The sequence below is a fragment of the Xenopus laevis genome, chromosome 9_10S (genome assembly GCF_017654675.1).
Source record: "Xenopus laevis strain J_2021 chromosome 9_10S, Xenopus_laevis_v10.1, whole genome shotgun sequence".
In the NCBI taxonomy this organism is placed as follows: domain Eukaryota; kingdom Metazoa; phylum Chordata; class Amphibia; order Anura; family Pipidae; genus Xenopus; species Xenopus laevis.
The window spans coordinates 21,863,371-21,888,722 of NC_054388.1; the positions used below are offsets into that span (position 1 = coordinate 21,863,371).

Here is a 25,352-nt window from a genome sequence, read left to right on the forward strand (position 1 = left end):
TCTCGTATATACGTTTGTTTCTGTTCCACTAGCTGAAGGCTCAGGACAGTGCACCTGTGCCGCCTTTTGTATGTGGTGAGTTCTTTAGACAAATTTTTATTTCTAAGGTTACAGACAAACCCAAATATATATGGGCTACTGGTTGAGCCATTAGAACAGTATCCAGGAGTGTGATCAACTTACACTTTCACACCAGAATACTTTGCAGAGTGACTGTGTCATTAGATTTGTTAATAAGGATATATCTTTTGGCATGTAACATTTGGCAAAGAAAGCTGTGCACATATCAACTGACAGATAAAAGTTGGCAGTCACTGGTACTTATTGTGATACTGTCACTGATAAAACAGATGGTTTGTGAATGTCACCGAGATATTTATTGTGCATTTTGTGGTGCTGTCTGCCACAAGGATTTAATGGAAACCATAACCCAAAATCATTATTGTTCTACAAATTAATTTTCATCTAAAATGATGCCACATGGATTTTGTCAATAAAGGACTGCGGCACACAGCACTGTTCTCTGTGTTTTATACAGTGACGGATCCAGGGGAAGTCATGGCGATTGCTTCAAAAGTGCTTTGGATAGTTAGGGGAGATTGTGGATGCACACCTAAGGCCAATTTCAAAAAGTTTAAAGCCCTGTCTAAATGATTCAAGTAAATATGCAAGTGCATGTAATTTTGAAACAGGGTTTTTTTGTTACAAAGTTATGATCATAATATTGATAAGTCACCATACCACGTCAAGGTAAAACCCCACATGGTGGTCCCTAACTTATTTATCTTTAGTCATAGTAAAAAAGGAACATTACCTCTCTGTAGTAGCAATTCTTTATGTAAACATCTCCTGTGCTTTGGTTTCAAACTCTGTGCTAAATCTTCCCCCGCCAACTGCTAAGCGGCTTTTAAGTGGGAGAGACTGCCTTAACCAACGCCCATTTTAGAAAATTAGAAGTCAGGTGTTGTAATTAAAGACAAAGTAGAGTGATATGTGCAGTTGCACAATAGTGTGTATACATGTGTAAGTGAAATGTGAAGGTGTGTATGTTAGGGAAAGTGTATGTGTATTTGGGAGTATGTATGAAAGTAAGCATAGAATGAAAGGGTGTAAAAGAGAAATAAATAAAGGACACAATAAGTGTGTGTACATAGAGAAGTGTCTAATGGGACGTTGGTTTTTTCACGGCTAGATCCTCCCATGCCGCTAGCATCTATGGCTTTTAAGGGAGACAGATTGCACAAACCAAGGCACAACAAGTGAGGGGGACCACCAAAAGTAAAAAGGGGTGGGTATGAGTGTGCAATAACCACATGAGCTTAGCCAAAGCTCCTGGCAAATACAAAACTAGGGGAGATTGTGGATGCACACCTAAGGCCAATTTCAAAAAGTTTAAAGCCCTGTCTAAATGATTCAAGTAAATATGCAAGTGCATGTAATTTTGAAACAGGGTTTTTTTGTTACAAAGTTATGATCATAATATTGATAAGCCACCATACCACGTCAAGGTAAAACCCCACATGGTGGTCCCTAACTTATTTATCTTTAGTCATAGTAAAAAAGGAACATTACCTCTCTGTAGTAGCAATTCTTTATGTAAACATCTCCTGTGCTTTGGTTTCAAACTCTGTGCTAAATCTTCCCCCGCCAACTGCTAAGCGGCTTTTAAGTGGGAGAGACTGCCTTAACCAACACCCATTTTAGAAAAGTAGAAGTCAGGTGTTGTAATTAAAGACAAAGTAGAGTGATATGTGCAGTTGCACAATAGTGTGTATACATGTGTAAGTAAAATGTGAAGGTGTGTATGTTAGTGGTAAGGGAAAGTACCACTAACATACCTTGACGTGGTATGGTGGCTTATCAATATTATGATCATAACTTTGTAACAAAAAAACCCTGTTTCAAAATTACATGCACTGGCATATTTACTTGAATTACTTAGACAGGGCTTTATACTTTTTGAAATTGGCCTCAGGTGTGCATCCACAACCCCCCCATATTTATGCTTTGGATAGTTTTCTATTACTCTTAAGTGTAGCTACTGTGAGTAGTATAAGGTAGTGATTGTTGTTCATCAGGCTGACCTGATGAACCATTGGCCATAAACAGCATGTATGAACCAAACAGATCTGCTGCCCTGCTCTAGTTTTAAACGGGAGTTTTGACACAATATAGCATGGCTTCAGCAGCAACATCATAGTCATGTCACTTTGGCTACCAGAATCCATTCATGGTCACAATAGAAATTTGCTCTTTTTTTGACAGACTGCATTGTTATCATGGAAGCAAATTCCCTGCTTTCTGCCCCCGTTTGTTCCGCCAATTAAATCACATGCGATGATGATGTGCATTTTTCAGTCTGTAGTTTTCTTTTCCAAACATGCATTTCTGGTTTTTCTCGTTCCCCACAATGCTGCTCGGAAGTATTTGATTAAACCTTTGTGAAAAAATGGCAAGCGGCGAATTGATTTACATGCAAAATGTAGCGGACTGATCGTCAATAATACGTCCCCAGTAGACCAAGCCGCAAATCTGTATATGTGCGATTCATCTCATGAGAGTTTGCCCGCCATATTGAAAATATGTTGCGTATTTAAGCAAAGTGCATTTCCAAACCTGAGGATCCCATAGAGCTCAATAATATGGTGTTTCCTTGGCGTATTCACGTTTCTGCTGAAAAATGCAAAAAAAAAAAAAAAAAATGCTAATTATGGCGTCTTTGCGGATGTTGGCTCACAGACGCCCAGTGGGAATTGTTATAGTGCATATAATAATTTTATTATTTTTTTTAATAATAGGGAATCATTTTGACTAAAGCTAAAAAGGATATTGTGTGCTGGCATGGATTAGTGCATTTCCTTGTACATATGTGGCTGTTTGCATCCGTTAAATAGCACCAGGCATGTTATCACTAAGGTTCTGTATTATTTTAACATGGCAATAAGTCAGTTATCAAGTATAGAAGTAACAATAAATTGCAAAGGCTATGCAGTGTCCAGGTATTAGCTTTGATATTCACAGAGTATATCCTTATATGAAGCAGAATAACTGCTTTTTTTGTACTTTATTGTGAGTCCACATGATTATTTGGGAATCACTGGCCTTTTTTCAAGTATGACACTAATTGTCCCAACTAAGTCCTTTAACCTTAGTACTATGAAGGTACATACAATGAGAGTATATTGGTGCATAAAGCAAAAGGTTTTTATGGACACATATCTTTCATATCCTGTGTGCTGCTGATATGTGAAACAGTCAAATATTCTATGGAAACAAACATTTTTATTAAGTCCAATCATAAGATTTCAGCATCTTACAGTACAGGAATGGGATCTGTTATCCAGAATGCTTTGGACCTTGGCCATTCCAGATAACGGCTCTTTCCATAATTTGGATCTTCATTCCTCAAGTCTACTAGAAAATCATGTAAACATTAAATAAACCCAATAGGCTTCCAATAAGGATTAATTATATATTAGTTTGGATCAAGTACAAGGTACTGTTTTATTATTACAGAGAAAAAGAAAATCATTTTTAAAAACTTGTATCGTTTGGATAAAAGGAGTCTATGGTAGACAGCCTTTCTGTAATTTGTAACTTTCTGGATAATGGGTTTCTGGATAACATACCTGTATACATATCTAGGAATTGATCATTGTAATAATCCAGTGGAATTATAGAATTCCTTCTTTTTCATGTATTGTATGTATGTATGTCCCTTAATTGAGAAGGGAAGGTTAAAACTAAGAAAGCCTTATCAGAAAGGTCCATCTAAATATACCAGTAAACCCTCAAAGTAGTGCTGCTCTGAGAAAAGAAATACTGCATTTCTTTCCTTCTATTGTGTACACATGGGCTTCTGTATCAGACTTCCTGCCTTCAGCTTGAACCTCCTTGCCCCAGGCGTGAGCATGCTCAGTTTGCTCCTTCCCCCCCCCCTTCTCTGCTGTAATCTGAGCCAAGAGCTATGAATGAGCAGGGAGAGACTCAGGCAGGAAGTCATGTCACACCAAGCTAATACTGCAGCTAATATCCTAAACAAACAGAGAGCTTCTAGATCTTTTTACTCAGGTATGGTAAAACATTCTACAGAATAAATATAGCATTCTAGCTTGCACTATTGCATTTAACCTATTGGTAATAAAATGCCTTTGTAGCTTTCCTTCTCCTTTAAGAAGAATAGTTGTGGTTTACCCTGTTCTAGAATTGGCCAACATTGTTTAAAGTGATACTGACACTAAACATTTTATTTTCAAAATATTAATCTACAATGTTACCTTTTTTGTTGATCGTTTTTCGCTGATAGTTCTGCTTTTGTCACTTGAAGTTCCTTAACCTGACTGTTTTGCCAACCTAAATAAATGCAAATACCTTTCTGGCAAAATTATTAATAGCATTCAAAGACCATGTTAAAATACATAATAAAAAAAGGTTACTTTCTGATGTCATTATCTCTTTAATGATTTTTTTCAGTTTGGTTAATTTTGTTTACCAAATTTAGATGAAAAGCCAATGCTATCTTTAGAGCCACTGCATTTGACTTCAGTTTGTAGGAGTTGCTTCTGATTTATTACTCTCCCCTCTCTCACAATTTATGACGAGATTTATTTCTTGTATTGTGGAACTTAATAGTGTAATTGCAGTTTATCAATTTAATTAATTTATTAATTAATGGATGCCACTGAAATTTCACCCTTAAATGTGATGGTGGGGTCCCTTGATTGGACTGATCAATCATTTGTATTGGTAAAATTCAACATCCTATTCGTTTTACCAATATATTATCCACAACTCTATAATACATTATGATATGACAGTTATATGGCCTTTGTATGGACAGTTCTTGTTCCTGTTCTGTACAAATATATTGGCAAATGAAGGAGTGACTGATGCACTGATGGGGCTCATTGCCTAACTGTTTCTCTCCAGCTCTACTTTTCGCTTTATCTCATATATATCATAAAGCTATGTTAATTATATAATTGGTTCTGGAGTAGCTTAAGGGTATGGCCAAACAGGGATTAATTCTCTGCATTTCTGCACCAAAATCCTCTCTGTGTCAGGTGACTGGTCAGGCTTTCACAGCAGAGCCTTGTCTGACCACAGCCTTAGAATTGGATAGCATTGGGGGAGGGAATGAAAGATTATTGGAAACAAAAAAAAAAATAACAGCTGTAGAGTTGTATTTCTTCTTCTCCTTCTTCTTAGTATTATTTTATGACTTAGGATCTGTATGGTCACAAGAGAAGCCAAACACTGTATTTGCTTGCAGAGTAGTCTTTATGTGCTAGTCCATTTCTAATTCTTATGGGAGGAGTACAATTTTCTTGTACCATGAACTGACCTTGAATGCAGAGATCAGTGGTTCCCTACATGGCTTGTTGCATTGATCTTGGAGGAAAAAAAAGCCATGTTCAAACATATTTTTTCATAGAAAGCTATTGATGTTATCTGTGCCGTACAATTAATTTAACTATTTTGTAAACTAGGGGTTTTCAGAATTTTTCCTCCAGCAAAGTAATGCATCAATTCTAACAATTACTGTGTGCCAGATTTAACATGTAGCAGTGTTCTATATTGTTATCCATCATATAAGCTAACCGGAGCCCGGACTAAAGGTTGGACCTCCATGGGGGATTGAACTGAAGAAGCCTGACAATGCCTTAAGGGTTATGTGAGACTGGGAAATTTGTCTCCCATGTTAAGCCTGTGCAACCACAAGACTCCCAAAAATGCTTCCACACTGGCAATAAAGTAAATTGCCTCGAGAAGAAGCACTGCATATGTATACTGCATATATACAATATAAATGTGACATTTCAAGGCTAATTGCATGTTGGCTGTTTGGCCTGGTCCTTTCTCCTCCCAGCGCCATTCATGTATTTCCTCATCTCTGTATCTAGCACTGTGCAAAATAATTGCAACAAACTGCATTATTTCTCAAGTCACCACGGCAGTAAATCACCAACACTGGGTAATTCCTACCTGCCTAGCTCACTGGACAGGAAAAGGTTAAATAACCAAGGTATATATCCCCAAAAGCCCTCCTAAACTTGCAGGTATTGCCCCTCTCCACAATGTGCTTTAGTGTAAAAAAAAAAACATTTAAAATGCAGAGAAGCACAATATCTTCTGGCTCTTTTTATAGTCTTCGGGTGTCTTCACCAACACGAAGCCTGCCGGTGCATGTGCAGATGGGCCAGGAAACGGCTTCAACTGCGCATGCGCAATCAGAGTTGAAGAGCCAGAACATGTCGACCGGGAGCTCCGCTTTGCTTCTCTGCATTTAAGGGTCATTAAAATGTTTTTATTTTTACACTAAAGCACATTGCAGAGAGGGGAGGGGTGCAATGCCTGCAACTTTAGGGGGATTTTGGTGGGGGGGGTTAGTTCTCCTTCAAGCTGCTGATTCAGGACCCGATCCCCACCTGGCCTCTGTTGTCACTCCCTCGCCTGCTGCCATCTGCTTTTGCCCAGGGGCCCCAAAGAAGGGAGTGTGGGACCCTGGGGTAGGAAAGGTGAAAAATATTGGCACACAAGGACTACATGCAAGTGGGGATATCCCCTGCGTGTTTATTCAAGTTGTTTGTTCCCAATGTTTTGGGTACCTGGGGTATGAGCCCCGTTGGGCCTCGCTCACCTTAACCTTGGCTGCAGTTAAGGGGGTGGGGTTGATACCACTTCCAGTGCAACAGCACTGAACAAGTCCGAGGCTATAGGGACTTGGGAAAGATGACTTGCCTCACATGAAATGTCAAACTTGAATACAAAAACCTGTTTGTTCTTTTGAAACAGATTAAGTACAGGATTGTGCTGGAGGAGAGCTATTAATTGATGTGTTTTGTAAATCCATTTTAGGACCTAAAGACTCCGAGTTATTTTTATCATTACTAAAGTACTATCACATTATCCAGTATCAATATACAGAATAGCCCAGGATAACACTGTAAAATCTTTACTTGGTCTCTGGTTGCTATTCGCATGTGCTTGAGAGGGCTATCAGAAGACCAATAGTGATGAAGCCTTCCTCCACTGTTATAGTTTTACATTTAGAACAGAAAGAACAAAGCACTGAAAATGTATGCTTCTGCTCTTCTGGTGGTAGCATGTAGGGCAGGCTGCATAGGTTGCTAGGTACGCTGGGCCCTGGGCTGGGGCTTGTGATTATGTCACTGATTTAAAGTCTTTTTGTAATACTCTAAACCAGTGATGTCCAACTTCTATGGTACAGAGGGCTGGAATTTTTCTGGCCTAAATGTCGGAGGGCCAATAATGGAAGTTGACTACTCCCTGTTTTTAGACCACACCTACTTGAAACCACATCCATGTTACCACAAGAACTTTTAAGACCATGTCCACATTTATGGTGGTAGCACACCAAAATATCAAATAGTTGGTGTTCACTGCAGGGATTTCATTCGTGAAAAAGTCATATTAAAACATACTCGTAAATCTATATGCATCCTCCCCATTGGATAATACAGCACCCCCCAACACATGATTAAACACCTTAGGGGCCCCTTGCAACAATTCCAAATGCTAACCATAGCAGGCTTACCTCCCACATGCAGAGTAGGGCACACACAAGGCGCATAGGGCAGGCAGAGTGTGGCACAAACAGGGAGCATAGGGCAGGCAGAGTATGACACACATACAGAGAGCATAGGGTAGGCATAGTTTGGCACACACAGTGCGCATATGGCCCAGGATTCTTCCAGCGAGCACCACAGAGCAATCGTCTTCCCGGCGTCTATCTTCAAATTTTCCCGGGGCAGGCGCATGCACAGTAGGATGAAATAGGTGACTTTTTGTCAAAGTTTGGCTTTTCACGCTACTGCGCATGCTTAGCCACAAGAAAAAAGAAGAAAAAAAACAGAAGCCAATCACTTTGTGGCACCAACAAGTTAGAAGACCTTTCCTTCTCCTTTAAAGGTTTTTATTTCTAAATTACACTGTTTACACTGCAAATGATTCACTGTACCATATAAAATTTCATTCCTGAATCAACAAGTGTATTTTTTTTAGTTGTGATATTGGTGTGTAGGAAGCCATCTCAGGTCATTTTGCCAGGTCATGAGTTTTCAGAAAGCCAGCACTTCAGAATATGTTTTCAGAAAGCCAGATAAACTGCTTTCAGACAGGCTATTGTTTCTCCCCGCAGTTGGACTTGAATTTTTACTGAGTGCTTTTGTTATATCTACCAGGGAGCTGTTTTCTGGTTAACTTGCCATTATTCTGTTGATGGGTTGCCTGGGGGGGGGTTGACATCACTCCAACTTGCAGTGCAGCAATAAAGAATGACTGATGTTTATCAGAGCACAAATCACATGACTGAGGGCACCTGGGGAACTGCCAACATGTCTAGCCCCATGTCAGATTTCCAAATTGAATATAGAAAAATCTGTTTGCTCTTTTTAAAAATAGATTGCAGTGCAGAAACATGGTGCATTTTGATATAACCTTGTTTTCCCGTGACCGTATAGTTAGTTCAGTTAGGACCATTTACTTGTAGAAAAAGTATTCAAACCTTGGGCTCAAGCACCTTTTAGCAGTTTAAAGTTGGGTTAGGACCCTCTTCTTCCACAGAAGAGGTAACCTCTCTGTCTCTATGGATTAGTGTGTATAAACATCTGTATCGTGAAATCTACCCATGGAATATTTGGTATGTGGGATTATATAATGTGCAACACCAACACCAAAACTATAATCTGTTGAAAAACATTCTTTTTTTAGGCAGTGGTAGTAAAAGTTTTTAGTACAGTTTAGATAACCAATTTTTTAAAATTGGTCCAAAGAAATAAATGATAATGTTACTTTGTATGTTTTGTATTCTGTGAATAATATTCACTTTTTTCTTAAGTGTTAATAATATCTTGACCAGTTCACATCTCTGCTTTCTTCTTCCTTTGTGAAGCAATTATAGCAGATTTTTTTATGCTCCCCCCCCCCAACATAATTGGGAAATTTTATTCCTATGATGGTGGTTGTAGATTGGCAAAAAGTAGTGTGTGTGTGTGTTTTTGCCTTTCAGTTTGTGGCTAGGGATGGGCGAATTTGAGCCGTTTCGCTTCGCCAAAAATTCGCCGCCGGCGAAATGTCGCAGACGCCCATTAAAGTCTATGGGCGTCAAAAAAACTGTCGCGCGGCGAAACTGTTTTGACGCGCGTCTTTTTTTTTTTTTGACGCACATCGCCATACAAGTCTATGGGCGTCATTTTTTCGGCGAAACGAGGCGAAAAAATTCGCCCATCCCTGTTTGTGGCATAAATGAAATTATATGGACTTGATGGACGTGTGCCTTTTTTCAACCTAACTTAATATGTTAACTTTGTTACAATGTCCTAGTTTCATTTTCTTAAGCATTTTCCTGTGTTCTGACTATATCTGTAACTGCAGATTCAGTCACTTTGCTTTTAAGGATTCTCAAAATCCATAATACATTTATAGGATGAATTATCCAGAAACACATGTTCCAAAAAAGCTAGAATTAGAAGGTGGCAATCTCCCATACAGTCAAAGCAAATAATTCTAATTTTTAAAAACAATTTCCTTTTTCTTTGTAATAATATACCAATAGCCTATACTTACCATAACTAAGAATATTTGGTTTATTTAATTAAAGGGCTGTTTCACCTTTAGGTTAACTTTTTTAGTATGTTATTTTGTTGTATTGTTATGTAGTATGTTGTATCTTGCTACATTTTCAAGGCTGACATCCATCTGTATCTTTGGCCATGAACTTAAGGTGATAGAGACATAAGTCAACTAACAGAACTTTAATGCCTCATATGTCTTCTCTTCACCTTATTGTAGGTGGTTTGAAGCTTCACAGATGATGGAACAACTGTCATGTCTTTGGGCCGCCTTCTTCGTCGTGCTTCCTCCAAGGCCTCTGACTTCCTGACACTAGGTTCTGGGGGAGGAACATCCTCCGTATTGGATGGGGAAATTATTTTCTCCAAGAACAATGTTTGTGTGCATCCCCCAGAGCTGCTGCAGGATGTGGGATCCCATCACCCTGGTGAGTATACATGTTTGTGTGAGTGTTTTGCTTATAGGAAGGAAATTGTCCATGTGACATTAAATGTGTAGAAGTATAGTGAGTGTGCACGTATGTATTATGTTGTGTTACATGATCATATAAAAGCATAAGCTTGCAGGCCGAGTGCTTTTATACAGGGCACATATTTCCGAGGTCTTTAGAATTTTAGCAGGGGGTACAATATTCAGTATAATCTACAGTTAAATGTCTATATTTTAGTCTAGAGCTTTCTCTCTGCTGAGGCACAGAGTATGATTTTCCAGTGCTTTTTCACAAAATAATAATTACTTATGTTAGCCTTTTAGACAAGTGACAGGAGGTGTGCAAGGGGATAAAGTTCTAGAAGAGATAACCATTAGTTACAAACAGCACATTTATAATGACATAGGAATGTTTATAGGTATATCATTTACAGTATGGTCCCATAGAAAAATAACCAAGCTGTAGATGACATTTTTATATCTAACTTGAATATGTCTAACTATTCATGTTATTCCTGTTGCAGGGTACCTGTGTGTGTACATGGAGAAAGATGAGCTTTTGGGTACCACCTTAATCCTGGCCTGGGTCCCAAACGCCCGTATCCAGCGGCAGGATGAAGAGGCTCTGCGTTATATCACTCCTGAGAGTTCTCCTGTCCGCAAAAACCCACGTAAGAGAAACCGCCAACCTCCAGGCTCTGCTCCCACCACATGTAACAGACCTGCAGTTATCTCCAAAGAGGATCCAGGGAGAGACATTCATTTCCCTCTTGAGCAGGACCCTTCTTATGGCTCCACAGAGGGTGTTGAGGAAGTTACAGAGCAGGGGGAAGATGAAAGGTCTCTAGACTTATCTTCAGATGAAGTGAGTAAGGACAGCACCTTAGACTCAGATTCTGATGCCTTTTCCTCACCATTTTGCCTGTCTCCAATTAGCGAGGCCTTGGGGGAAAGCAGCAGCTCTGCATTTTTGGAAAATGAAAATCGGTAAGTTGTAACCTTTAAATGTACGATTCAGTATTAGCAAAGAAACGTGTTCTGTTTTTGTGCATAACTTGGAAATTGCTTTGATGCGTAGAGTGTTCTTTGGTTGCAGTGCCTGAATTGCAAAGCTGTTATTCTGAGGACCCAATGCACTGAATTCATAATTTTTGGATTCAGCCAAGTACTGAGTACTCCACCAAAAATTTGGTAAAACCTCACATGTGAGAATATTTTTTAAAAGTATTGCATCACCTGGATTGTCCCTTACATTGTTCAGTGCTTTAAAGTCACATGACTTTTAGGGTAGGACTACACGAACGATTCTGGCGTAATCCGACGCACTGCGACAAAAATAAGGTAAGAGATTTGTCGCAGCGTTGATCCGTCACGACTGTCGGGTGCAGTCTGCATCCATCAGTCGTGTTGCATCGGATCAACGCTGCAACACCATGCAACAATTCTAACTCTTACCTGATTTTTGTCAAATGCGTTTAGTCGCAGCGTGTCATCGCGCCAGAATCTTTCGTGTAGTCCTACCCTTAGTTCAGCTGAAATGCTGAGATCCTGCATTCAGTGCACAGCTAGATTAATAATCAGTCTCAAGTTATCACTGCTTATAATATGCAGAATGATGTCTGTTCTAATAAGTCACGTCATAAATGTAATGTCCCTAATACTGTCTACAGAATACCAAGGTCTCCATATTCAGCCAGTGTCATCTGTCCATACACCTCTACACAGAAGAATACGAATTCTGAGAAAACAAACTACTTAACCGCTACTTATGAGAAATCTGACCATGTACATATTGTGTTCTGTGAGTGTAAATAAGGGAAGCAGGAAAACCTGGATTCATTTGGAATTCTGCTTTTTTCAGCAGGATTCGGCCAAATCCAAGTGCCTGGAAAAATCGAATCCAAATCCTTAGAATTACTTGACTTTTTGTCACTTAAACAAGGAAATTGCTATTTTCTTTTTACAGTCACAGGATTATTCCTAGCCCTGCCTTATGGATTTGGTTTGAATTTGGCCAAATCTTTCATTGAAAAAAAATGTGAATTTCATGCATCCCTAAGAGAAGTCTGTATGTCAGGCATCCACTTACATGAGCTTAAGAGTTAAATTACTTCAGAATAACATTTCGGGTCATGTGCAAATCACGAAGACACATAAGCAAGCCTTTTAGTGCTCATTCAGGAAACACTTTTGTCCAGGATCTAGCTGTGCTCTGCACCTTCAGCTGGCAGTAAATTCAAGGCTTAGATGCAGCCAGTGCTGCATCTGGACCTTAAACTTATGGCAGGAAGGGGTAAGCTTACATCCCTCTTTCCAGCATTGAATATTGCACTGTTGAATGCAGGTATCATGGTATTCATTGGGTGGATGCTTTTGTAATGATTTTATAGGGCTGATATGTTAGTTTAGGGTGGTGGCAAACAGGAAGATTAGTCGCCAATCGATAAATCTTCGCTACGATGGGCGACTAATCTCCACAAAATGCCTTCCCATCGGCAAGAATGTGAAATAGTTGGTGGGATGATATGCTCATCGCTTCGTTTTCCGATATCCCCCCCAAAGTTTCCTTGTGAGGCAACTTCAGGTGACTTCGGAAAACCAAAGTCGCCCGACTTTGGGCCTTTCCAGTCATTTTGGTGCAAATGGAAGAGGGAAAACTGAACAATAGTTGCTGGGAGAGTTTGGATCAATGGAAGGTTTTTTGAAGGATAAAAGTGAGTAGTGCTTGTTTGTATAAAGATGGAAAAGTACCAGTAAAAAGAGAAAGGTTAAACAGGTGGATAAGTGCAATAACGAACATATCAGAGATTGGGTAATGGTAGCAGGGCCGGACTTACTATTCAGGTGCCCCAAGGCCAGCTCCTGTCTCCTCCTCCCCCGTCTCTTTCTGCTTCCTGTCTCCTACCCGCCCATTTCCTTTAGGTGCGATTGCGCGCACACGCAGATGCTGAAATTGTCTGGACGGACCGACATTGAATGCGGCTGGGCGGCATGCGGCCCCTGAAATTCTGCCACCCTAGGCACGGGCCTTTGTGGCCTCGCCACAAATCCGGGCCTGAAAGGAAGCGAGAAGGTATGGGGTCATGGAAGCAGTTTGAGCAGGCTAGAAATTTGCTAATTCTATCTAGTTTTACAGGGGTGGAGTGAAAAGTGAATTTCTTTCACACTGAAATATATAACCACTTCATTTCAGTGTTTTTTTGCCTCACTAGGGCATTGCTTTATTTCATTGGAAGGAATTTTCTTCCTGTGATGTCTCTTGACATGTGGCATCTCGAGTTCTGTATATTTATTTCATTGTTTCTTCTCCCCCTTTGTTCATAAAATGGAGCAAAAATATCTGTACATATATTTGCATTTATCAAACCTGAGACTGGGGAGTTACCTATAAATATGCAGCTCGTCAGGCAGGTGACAAAATGCCCTTTCAATCATGTATGAAGAAAAGAGTAAAAATGCAATGTACTTGTCACTGGTATTGTCAACAAAGTGCCACAAGAGGGAGCAGTGCAACACTGAAATTTTTGCTGCATTTTTTTTTTTTTTTTTTTTACAGACAAATTCAGCTGCATAGCCTGGCATTGTTCAGTCATTTGGTAAATGAATTGCAGCATTCCATTGTGACAGAAAATTAAGTTGCCATTTTTATTCTCAACATTTGTAGGGCACCATTTAAAATATAAGTGCTTTAAGAATAACTCTTCAAGACGTATTTATTTCTCCTTTAAAAATATAATTTGTGTTGCATCAGCACTTAACATTGTATAGTAAATCTGTGAAGGTGTGGCTACATTGCAAGCAATTTGCAATTCTAATTTTGTGTGTGCAGAAGATGTCCTGTGAGTGAAAGCTGGAGCCTGTGGTTTATCGCTTCTATGAAATATAATTACATTTCTTCAAACGTCTTTACGAAATCTACAACACTGTCCGCTAGTGGTAACATAAGGCAGCCATTAAAAGGACTGCATTCAATTTGATTTATAAATTATACTGACAAAATCTAATCTCACTGTCTAATCTCACTGTCTTGTTACATAGCACATGGTCACACAGAGTCCTGTCCTGCAGAGTTTACACTGTAATGCAAAGGTCTTGAGGCACTTTTAGATTTAATCTCAGTCACCATGTTTGCAGCCCAGCATTTTCCCAGGCCCCCCCTTAGCTCAAAACTATGTAACATTGGGGCGTGACTTATTGTGAATGCAGGATGGCAGCACATTGAGAGAGCTCCATCCTGATACCTGCAAAAAAGTCTGACTATAGCTGCCAACTCTACCTTCTCACAGCCAGGCTACATCTGAGACCACAGGGGCTGCAGTGGAAATGGGTCGGAAGAAACAATAGGACCCTAATAGCAATGCTTTCCCCCACCATAGACACACCTGCAACACTGACATGGAGAAGCAAGATGGCGACAGCTCCAGGCCTACCACACCTAACCCTCCTATGCACTCTTCGGTAAGAAATCCGTCACAGGACCCGGGATACTCTTCAAGAATGCAGGGAGAGACAGATTTACACATAACTAGAGATGCCACTGACTCAAGCTACAACAACATACCACATAACGCAACTCCAATCCCTTCATTACCAAGTGGTGGTATCTGTCTCCCAAACAATTAAGACCCCCATTTCAGAATTTCTATTGGATGGAAATGCCTCACTCAGAGAGGAGATAGAACACATGAAAACTTTACTCGAGGAACTTGAAAATAGGGAAAAGAGAAACAAAACATATGTATCAGAGGTATTCCAAACATAATTTTAACACCCGACTTACCACTTATCTCTGAGGCCTCTTCTCATCTATCAATCCCGATTTGCCCCTATAAGCACGGAGAATGGATAGGGCCCATAGATCCCTATGGGCTAACATTACCAATCAACCTAAAGATTTTGTGGTGACACTGCACTATTTTGAGAGTAAAGACTCAATCATACAAAAAAACTGCATAATCAATAGCAACTCTCCTGTCAAGAAGCTACTATGCAAATCTTCAACGACCTCTCACTAGCAACTTTAGCTAAAAGAAGACTGTTACAGCTGATCAAGCAAAAACTTTTGCCTGCCATAAAGATGGGGCAGTAACTAAAGATGGACGGAAATTTGTTCCTCAGGATCCAAAGAATGGCCCTCAATAACTGTTGCAGCTCAGGCTGGATGACAAAAACTCCCATTATCACCATGTCCTAGGCCCTCTCCATCCTGGAGCACAGTATCACCAAAGCCTCTGTGTTCTCAAGGCTCTTCTAACTCCGGGTCCCCAATACCCTCGCCAAAGAGATCATTTCCATTCCTGTAACATTGGCTCTCATTGGCGAAGATACCTTACTGTCACCCTGGGCATTGCCATGTTTGCTACCTATAAAATGTCCCTAACATCTACCATAACACAGGTCGGACACAACATGTTTTAACTTTCCACTATAAGGGGGTACATTCTAGTATGATGTAGAGAGTGATATTCTAAGGCAATTTGCAATTGGTTTTTATTGTTTGTGTTTTTTTGAGCCTTTTATTCAGCAGCTCTCCAGTTTTGTAAGTTACCCTAGCAACCATGCATTGATTTAAACAAGAGACTGGAATATAGTAGTTACATAGTTAAATTGGGTTGAAAAAAGACCCCTCAGCCCCCCCAATTGAAAACTCAGCATCCATACACACACCCCTCCATACTTTCACATAAATTATATATGCCCATATCTATACTAACTATAGAGTTTATTACAGGAGAGGGGCTGAATAGAAATATGAAAGATGAATAATAAAAAGTTGCAGTAGCAATACATTTGTAGCCTTACAGAGAATTTGTTTTTTAGATGAGGTCAAAAATGCATGGATAATTAAAATTCTACATCTAAGGACCTTACATTTTACTCACACACACATACAGTTCACACCAGAATTTATTATGTTTTTCTATCATCCTCGATTTCCTCCATTACACAAACAAATAAAATATATCCCATATCTTGGCCTTTTCATGCCCCAGTAGAGTTGGTTCAAGTCCATAAAGGTTAGTGGAGGATGAATGAACATCTGTTTGTCTCCAGCTACATAGGAAAATCTTGCTGCCCAACTGAAGGAATATTTTGATCTCAACTAACACTCTGTTTAATTGCAAAACTTACTCGGAATTTGCATAGCGTATTCCTCCTCCCTAAAGAAAAATAAGGCCCACCAATATCAACTGCTTACTGAAGTCTTACAAAGGACAATAAGACAATAGGAATACCAGTCAACAGTTTATAATCTCTCCAAAATCATATCTCTTAGAAACACATTATGGGACTTTATTGCAGAAGCAGATAAATTATTTAACCACTATATCCGATCAAAACAAGCTTTCCAGACCCCTCAGATTATCCACACATCTCAAGGCCTGACCAGCTCGGCCTGGGTATTTCTAAAGTATTCCAGCAATATTATTCCCAATTATATGAGCTTTTTCCTAAAAAGAAAATTAACTAATATAGAAACAAAAAGCTCTTCTTTAAGGCCAAACTCCCTAAAGATGTCCATACACTGATAGATTAAAGCTGCGGATATCCTGCCTTGTCGACCGATTAGGCAACTTATCTGCCAGTGTATGTGGGCTTCCATTGGGTCTTCCCGATCCGTATCTGGCCAAGATATCGATCAGGGAGGTTTGATTTTTTTTTGGCAATGGAGGAGTCCTCATCCCGACAGTGCCCATTCTTTTCGTTGTAATCTGGTAGTTCTGATTAACCCAGTATCACCCTGCCATTGGTGTATGATCACCTTATCGAGTATGGCCACCTTTAGATTAGCTCAACAGATCTAACAACCCTCACTGAATCTGTCACAACAGAGAATGCCTGCTAATAAATCACCTTGCCTAGATGAGTTACCCTATGGTTATTATAAAACATTCCAAGATCTTCTGATCCCACATATGTTATTATATATGTCATTATTTACATCAGATTTACTAATCCCAAATACAGTGCTTAATTCATTTATCATTCTTATTCCAAAACCAGGAAAAGATCATACAATTTGTGCTAGTTATTGTCTGAAAATATTTACTAAATTACTGGCCTCCAGATTAAACCTTATCCTACCAAAACTGCTTAGTCCTGACCAGGTGGGGTTTGTTTTAGGAAGAAAAACAAGTGATCATTTCCGCAGAGCACATTTTTTTTAAACAATACTAAACTGCTCACAATCCTACTTAGTTTTGATACTCAAATGTTTTTGATTGCTTGAGAACACTGCATTCATTCCACTCCTCACCATCAGCGCAAGTAAAGTTTCCTGGAGCACGTTCAGAGTCATTCCCAATATTTAATGGCACAAGACAGTGCCGTCCTTTGTCCTCATTATTGTTTGCCATATGTATTGACCCAGTGTCATACGACACTCCTCAAATGTACACGGTATTGTGGATGGAAAGGACACGTACAAGGTTGGCTTATATGCCAATGACATCCTTTTAACGCTTGCCTCCCCAAAATGTTCTTTCCCAACCTCCATCAGCTTGTAGGTGAATATGGAAATGTCTCTGGGTATAAAATTAATCATAATAAATCAGAGGAACTTCCATTACATATTACCTATTACATATTACCTAATTTAAAACTGCTGCAGGTCAGTTTTTATACCGCTGGACCTCTAACTCTTGACTAAACACTGATTATACTACTTTATATAAAAAGAACCACCCCCCCACTTTGAGAAAAGACCATAAAAATGAGCATACATGTATACATAATGAGCATACACTATTACATTGGTAAAACTTTGTCTCTGTATAGAATGTATAAATAAGTGGTACAATTCTTAATGAATCAAATGAAAGTTGTGTGTGGGACTGGCCAGACCAGGGATGACATTGACGTAGTTGGCCAGCTAAAATATTTTGCAATATATGAGCATGCAATTGTTTAAAGGGCAGGGCATTGTTTAGTAGTTTATGACACAAAATTACTCCATGCCCTTAATATATTGATAATGGGTTGAGTGCAGAGGATCTTTTGTATTTGTCTGTATTACTTTGATATACTCCCATTACTAGTACCAAAAACAGCACTAGATAAGTTACAATCGGCTATATTGAATTTCATCTGGGTCGGAAAAAGCACCACATATCTCCTTACTACTAAGTGGGAAATGGAATTAACATATGCACGTACACCACATCTAGCATATTATTTATGGACTACACACAAACATCCATGCTATCCTGCTTTATTTTGCTTTATTGCAAACTTTGATACTATGTAAGTAATACTAAATAATTTCAGTTGAGTAAATTAGTCCACCCATTATCTAAAAAAGATATAAGGAATGTAGTTCAGACCCATAAATAACTGATCTATCCAGATTCTGATACCTTCACTTTTGCTCTGACAATTCTTCCACAAGGTAAACAACTACCCGACTGACCCACTTTCTACACTTTGTTGTTTGGGTTATACACAAAAAGGTCTGACATCCAAATGGTATAATCTGCTGAATTCAATAAATTTAGATTCTCATCTGCATTCTTATATATAAAAAAAAAAGCCCTCCAATGTACAATTGACTTCCTCAGATGGCAAAGAATGTGAGAAAACGCTGCTAGAAGCCCCATGTACTTTCCTTAAAGGAAACATCTAAAACTTACAAATGAAAAGATATCCTACTTCTGTGCTATTGCTTAAATTATTTCCTCACACTGCTTCCTCTGTTTGATGGAGCTGTGGTCAAGGAGAAGGAACTATTTTACATGTGTTCTGGACCTGCCCAGTATTGAAAATGTTCTGGAACTTAGTGCATAAATGTTAAATAAGGTACTTCTATATTATATCCAAAAAATAACTGATAATAGTCATCTTAGGAGACAGAATCCCAAAGCTCAACAACCCAGCAGAGAGACTGGCCAACTCCATTTTATCAGCGGCATGAGGCTGCATAGCCAGTAAATGGAAAGGGACAACTCCACCAACAGAACAGGAACTTTTGGACTGAATCCTATATACCAGGTTAATAGATTTCCTAACTGTTTTACATAATGATACCATTGAACACTTCAACAAAAATTGTAATAACTTTGATGAAAACCAAGAGGTGATATCCAACAAAAATGTTACCCCCCACCACTAAGCCGCTCATCAGTATACCAGCATAATCCAAAAACCTTTCACTGTTCACTTTTTCCTATAAGCTATCATCTTTAAACTTTGTAACCTAACATTGTGCAATGCCATTCACAATTGCTTTTTCTGTTTAATATCTCCTTCATATATTAATGCTTACTTTATTCTTCCTTGCTGATTAACTACAACTCATTGTTTATAACAGGGTATTTTCTTTCTTTTGGTTATATGACAATATCGTTTTCTCAAACTAAGTTCAGAGAAATTGTATACCAAAAAAATGTTTATTAAAATTGTTGAAAAAAAAAAGTAACATTCCTATTTTTTTAGTTCCAGGTATATCCAAGACTATATAGGCACTCATTCTCAAATGTCACCTTAACTGGCCACTGAGGTCCCTCTGTACACTACTTTGTGCCCCTCTCTTATTTTGGGGAAAAAAAGTGGTCTGTTGTCTGGCTTCTTACACATGGGTGCAGAATAACTTAAGCATTATGTTTTAATTAACTTCTATAGAAGAAAAGTAAACTATACTTATTAAAAGGGTATACTTCTCGGAGATGTTTATGCTTCTTGTCTTTGGATTCTGATAAGAGTCCAAAGAAAAAGGACCACAAACATCCCAGAGGAGCATTGAAAGCTTGTGGATACCCAGACTGGGCTTTTGTCAAAACAGCAACCTAGGCCAAAAAGAACATGAAAATAAATAATGCCCAGAGACACCGAGTAGGTGCAACATAGTCATTCCGTATGTAGCTGGAGTGTCATAGAAACTCAGAGGGATCCCTGTGTGTTATAAACCTAGCAACACATTGAAACAAAAACTGGTACACTTGAAGGATCCAACACCAAATATAAAACAATATTGTATACACAGTTCAGTGTAGCAAGGAGTGCACAGACAAAGCAATTACTCATCAAGTGAATGGCTCAGCATATGAAGGCAAACTCTACAGGACAAGACTGCTGTCTTTCTACAAGGAACACTGAAGATAGCAATGTTCACATTTTGGACAGAGAAGACCTCTGGTTTGAGCGATGTGTAAAATAGGCTATTCATGTTAAAGTAGAAAAACCATCTCTAAAAAGAGGAGTGGCATGTCTGTTACATAAAGTTCTAATGTCTTTACCATGGCAGTTTCACAACAAACCTCCATTCATGCAACTGCCACAAGTAACACCTGTCTCTTAGTAACCTTATAGCATTCACAACCTCTGTGTAACCTCTCTAAATAGTTACATTGCCCTCTCTACTCTCCTTCCCTCTCCATGCATGAAGTTTATAAAGTGCTCTGTTTAGCTATTCCACAAAACTTCTCTTTTTCATACAAACCAAGGACTTATAAATCCCACTCTCACTTAGTCTATCTTTCCTTTCTATTACTGGCAGCTGGGGACATTTCCCCAAACCCTGGCCCTTACCCCATCCCAGTTATATCACGGCCACGAGCTCCTTCTCTCCAGAGCAAATTCAAACAGTACAGAACTCTTACTCCTGTGCTCTCTGGAATGCCAGATCTGTCTGCACCAAACTCACCACTATACACGACCATTTCATTGCAAATTCCTTTAACCTACTCGCACTTACTGAAACCTGGCTTTCTCCTACTGACACTGCCTCACCTGCTGCCCTGCCCTTACTCATACTCCCAGACCTGGTAACAGACCTGGAGGTGGGGTAGGTTTGCTTCTCTCTCCCCACTGTACTTTTAAAGTTCTTCCACCTGTTCCCTCTCTATCATTCTCCTCATTTGAGGCTCATTGCATTAGGCTCTTTTCTCCTGTTTCACTCTGCATTGCTGTTATATATCGACCACCAGGACCAACTGCACAATTTCTGGACAACTTTGCTGCCTGGCTTCCTTACTTTCTAACATCCCATACATCATATTAGGTGACTTTAATATACCCGTTAACAACATTAACAACTCTTCTGTCTCTAAACTTCTTTAACTAACCTCCTCCCTAGGCTTATCTTTGTGCTCAGACTCCGCCTCTCACTCCAATGGTAACTCTCTGCATCTCATATTTACCAGACTCTGTTCAACCCACCAATTTTACTTACTCACCATTTCCCCTCTCTGATCACAATATGCTCAAATTTCAACTCTCATTAACTCTCTCCTCACCCCTTGCTATTCCCCAAACACGTACTTCTCGTGACTTGCAAGCTGTAGACGTGTCACATCTCTCTTCTTCCTTTGACTCTCTTCACTCTAATATCTCAGCCATCTCATGTCCTAATGTAGCTACCTCTGTCTACTATAGTACTCTCACCACTGCCCTAAATGAGCTTGCTCCTATAAAAACTAAACATTCTAGACCCAAACCACTTCAACCATGGCATACTGCTCATACAAAAGCGCTCCAAAGACATTCACGTGCACTTAAGCGTCGCTGGCGCAAATCCCGTTCAGAATCAGACTTTTGGAGCTACAAATCTGCCCTGCGCTCCTATAACACCAGCCTCTTCCAAGCCAAACAAACATACTTTACTTCACTCATTAACTCCCTTTCTAAAAAACCAGCACAACTTTTCTCCACTTTTAACACTCTCCTTTCCCCTTCTCCACCCCCTCCATGCACATCTGTCTCTGCTCAAGATATTGCTGAGCACTTCAAAAACAAAATTGACACTATCAGAAGGGACATTACACTACTCAACCCCCCCCTAGACTTCCACCACCCTCCCTCCACACTCCCCAGTCTCTCCTGTGCTCCTTCACCCCTGTCACTGATGAGGAAGTCTCAAAGCTTTTGGCCTCTTCTCACCTTACCACCTGCCGCTTGATCCAATTCCCTCAAAACTTCTCTGCAATACCAATCCTTGTCTAATCAAAGCCTTAACTCACCTATTTAATCTTTCGCTCTCAACTGGACTGTTTCCTTCTCAACTAAAACATGCTCTTGTCATCCCCATTCTGAAAAAACCCTCTCTTGATCCCTCCAATCTTGACAACCTCCGACCTATCTCTCTGCTACCTTTCATCTCTAAACTACTTGAGCGCCTAGTCTACAACCGACTAACCTCATTCCTCTCTGACAATAAACTGCTGGACCCCCTACAATCTGGTTTTAAGCCACAACACTCCATGGAAACTGCCCTGACTCGACTAACTAATGACCTTTTAACCGCTAAAGCCAAAAATCATTTCTCACTACTAATACTGCTTGATCTCTTAGCCGCATTTGACACTGTAGATCACCCTCTACTCCTCGAGTCCCTCCATTCACTTGGCCTTCATGACACAGCCCTGTCCTAGTTCTCTTCTTACATCACCAATCGTTCCTTCAGTGTCTCCTACAATGGAGTATCATCTTCTCCCCTACCTCTTTCTGTTGGAGTTCCTCAAGGCTCTCTCCTGGGACCATTACTATTCTCCCTCTATACTTCCTCCCTCTGCAAATTAATCAACTCGTATGATTTCCACTACCACCTCTATGCTGACGATACTCAGATCTGTCTCTCATCTCCTGATCTCAACCCAGAACTCCTAACTCGCGTCTCCTCCTGCCTGTCCGCTATCTCTACCTGGATGTCGCAACGCTACCTCAAATTAAACCTCTCTAAAACTGAAATGGTTCTCTTTCCTCCAACTAACACCAGTAACATCCCGGAAGTATCCATCATAGTTAACAATTCCACTATCACCCCCTCTCCCCAGGCCCGGTGCCTTGGGGTTATCCTAGATTCTGCTCTTGTCATTCACTCCTCATATCCAGTCACTTATTAAATCATGTCAATTCCACCTAAGGAACATATCCAAAATACGATAATTTATCACCCAAGATGCTGCCAAAATTCTTATTCACTCTCTCATCATATCACGTCTAGACTACTGTAACTCTCTTTTAATTGGCCTTCCCCTCCAGAGACTGTCACCTCTCCAGACCATAATGAATACTGCTGTGAGGCTCATATACCTCAGCAACCGCTCCTCCTCTGCCTCGCCATTCTGTCAATCCCTGCACTGGCTTCCGTTACCTTTCAGAATCAAATTCAAATTAATGCCACTGACTTTCAAAGCACTTCATAACTCTGAACTCATCTCTATATACTCACCCAACCGCTTACTACGCTCCTCTTCTGACCTGCTACTCAACTCTCATTACCTCCTCACATGCCCGCATTCAAGACTTTGCAAGGGCTGTTCCCCTCCTCTGGAACTCTCTCCCACGGTCTGTCCCGACTTTCTCCCAACCTTTCTGCTTTCAAGAAATCTCTTAAAACGCACTTCTTTTGAGAAGCCTACCCTCACTCTGCTTAACTACCAAACGCAACACCACATGCAGTACCACATTTCTCACCCACTTAATTCGATCTTGCCCACTCCCACACCTTGTGTATTACTCCCTTCCCTTTAGACTGTATGCCTATGCATAGGGCCTTCCTCACCTTTTGTACCTGTATTGATTGTGATGTATGTAACTCCATATGTTCTATGTATATGTCATGTGATTTAGTTGTATAATCACATTTACTTTACAGTGCTACTCAATATGTTGTCGCTATATAAATACATGTTAATAATAATAATTGTGAATAGATTATCGGAAGCGTTTATATCTGAAGGACTTCTCCAGTAACAGGCAGTTAAACTAAGAAAGCTATGCAGATGACTTGTGAAAGGTCTTCAATGATTACCCAGCAAGTCCAGTTGCTCAATATTTACATCTACTAGTTATTTAATAGTTGAATGGCAGCACTATTCAATGACTGCTTACTTTGTCTTTTCCTCGGACAGGGATGAGAGTAACAGTCATATGAGCAGCTATGTTTTTTGCCTGAATGCCAACTCTCAGCTGCTGGAGAACAATGGGCAAGGTGTCCCTGCAAGGTGGGAGGAACAGCAGAAGCTTTTGGCACTGGAGCACACGTGTGGGGTTTTCCGAGTGGACCTGGGTCAGATGCGCTCACTTCGACTCTTTTTCAGGTAGTTAAATCGATGGGGCAATAGGTAATACACGAGAGAGACAATAATATTATTTTTCTCCAATGTTCTCAGTGCAGCCAATGGCCCTATGCAGGTTTATTGTTTTATGTTCACTATGAAACACATTTTTGCCCTTATGTGTGACTCCTTATTTAGTGGTAGGGTTAATTATAGGGATCATATTGTGCTTGTGGTGTAACTTTAGTTGCAATTCTCTCTTTTTTTTAATAATAATAGTAATATTTTTAGAGTATTTTTTGTTTTGATATTTTTTTTTTTGCTACTCTTAATGTGACAATAAAGAAAATATTAATCATGCATGTGGTGGTTTATTCACCACTGCCATAACATGGAAAACATGTGGTCCAAAAGCCCCTTTTGCTATTAGCTTTAGAGTTAACCACCTCTGCTCAGGCATATGGCTTCAATCTCATGTAAAATCCTTGTCACTGGGTTGTGTGGGTTTGTATTAGTCTAAGATCTGGTGGCCAGAAATACACTGACTTGTTATTGCCATTGTGTCCCTGCCAGCGATGAGGCCTGTACCAGTGGGCAGTTAGTAGTAGCCAGCAGAGAGAGTCAGTACAAAGTCTTCCATTTCCATCACGGTGGCCTGGGGAAGCTGACCGAAGTGTTTCAGCAGTGGAAGTACTGCAGAGAGATCCAACTCAAGGAGCAGGTGAGAAATCCTGAGGAAACCGTAAAGAGGGAAAACGTGGGGGAAAATATGCCAAAGAAGTTTAAAAAGGAATGAAGCATAATTCTGTCTAGGGGCACAAGCTGAGATGGAAAAATATAAATGAGAAAGAGGCAGGGAAAGTGTGATGCACATGAAGCTTGCAAAAATATTTAATTTCCCCCTATCTGATAGCCTTGTCTGAGTTTAAAAGAAAAAAAAAAATTAGTTTGTATACATTAAAAAAAAAACAAAAAAAAACACCAAGACAAATTAAACTTTAAAATTGCGAAGTCTTTATTAAGAAATAACATACCAAAACACCGCTTGCACTCCTCTTAAGAAAGCGATCGGGCAATCCATCGTGCAGCATTTGATTTCTCCTCCCTCCCTTCCTTATAGGAGATAGCCAGGGAGGAGAAATCGAGTGCCGCACGATGGATCGTCTCTGTGTCGCTGTCTCTGAAGAGGAGTTTCGGGAGTTATTTCTTGATACAGGCTTTTCCGATTTTAAAGTTTATTTTGTCTTGGTGGTTTTTTTTAATGTATACAAACTAATTTTCTATAAAAAAAAATGTTTTGATGTTACTGGTCATTTAAGCAAGCATTCAGCTTGT

At 39.8% G+C, this 25,352-nt stretch overlaps 1 protein-coding gene across 3 annotated transcripts in view; it reads left to right on the forward strand.

The window, feature by feature from the left end:
* The window catches only part of tbc1d16.S (TBC1 domain family member 16 S homeolog), a 38,894-nt gene that overhangs the window by 6,784 nt on the left and 6,758 nt on the right, over positions 1-25,352 (forward strand). For all 3 annotated transcript variants that reach the window (XM_018237196.2, XM_018237201.2, NM_001086481.1), the window contains 4 exon segments: positions 9,814-10,021; positions 10,548-11,010; positions 23,871-24,059; positions 24,591-24,738. In XM_018237196.2, coding sequence (XP_018092685.1) covers positions 9,850-10,021; positions 10,548-11,010; positions 23,871-24,059; positions 24,591-24,738 — 972 coding nt within the window. In that variant the 5' untranslated portion in view covers positions 9,814-9,849.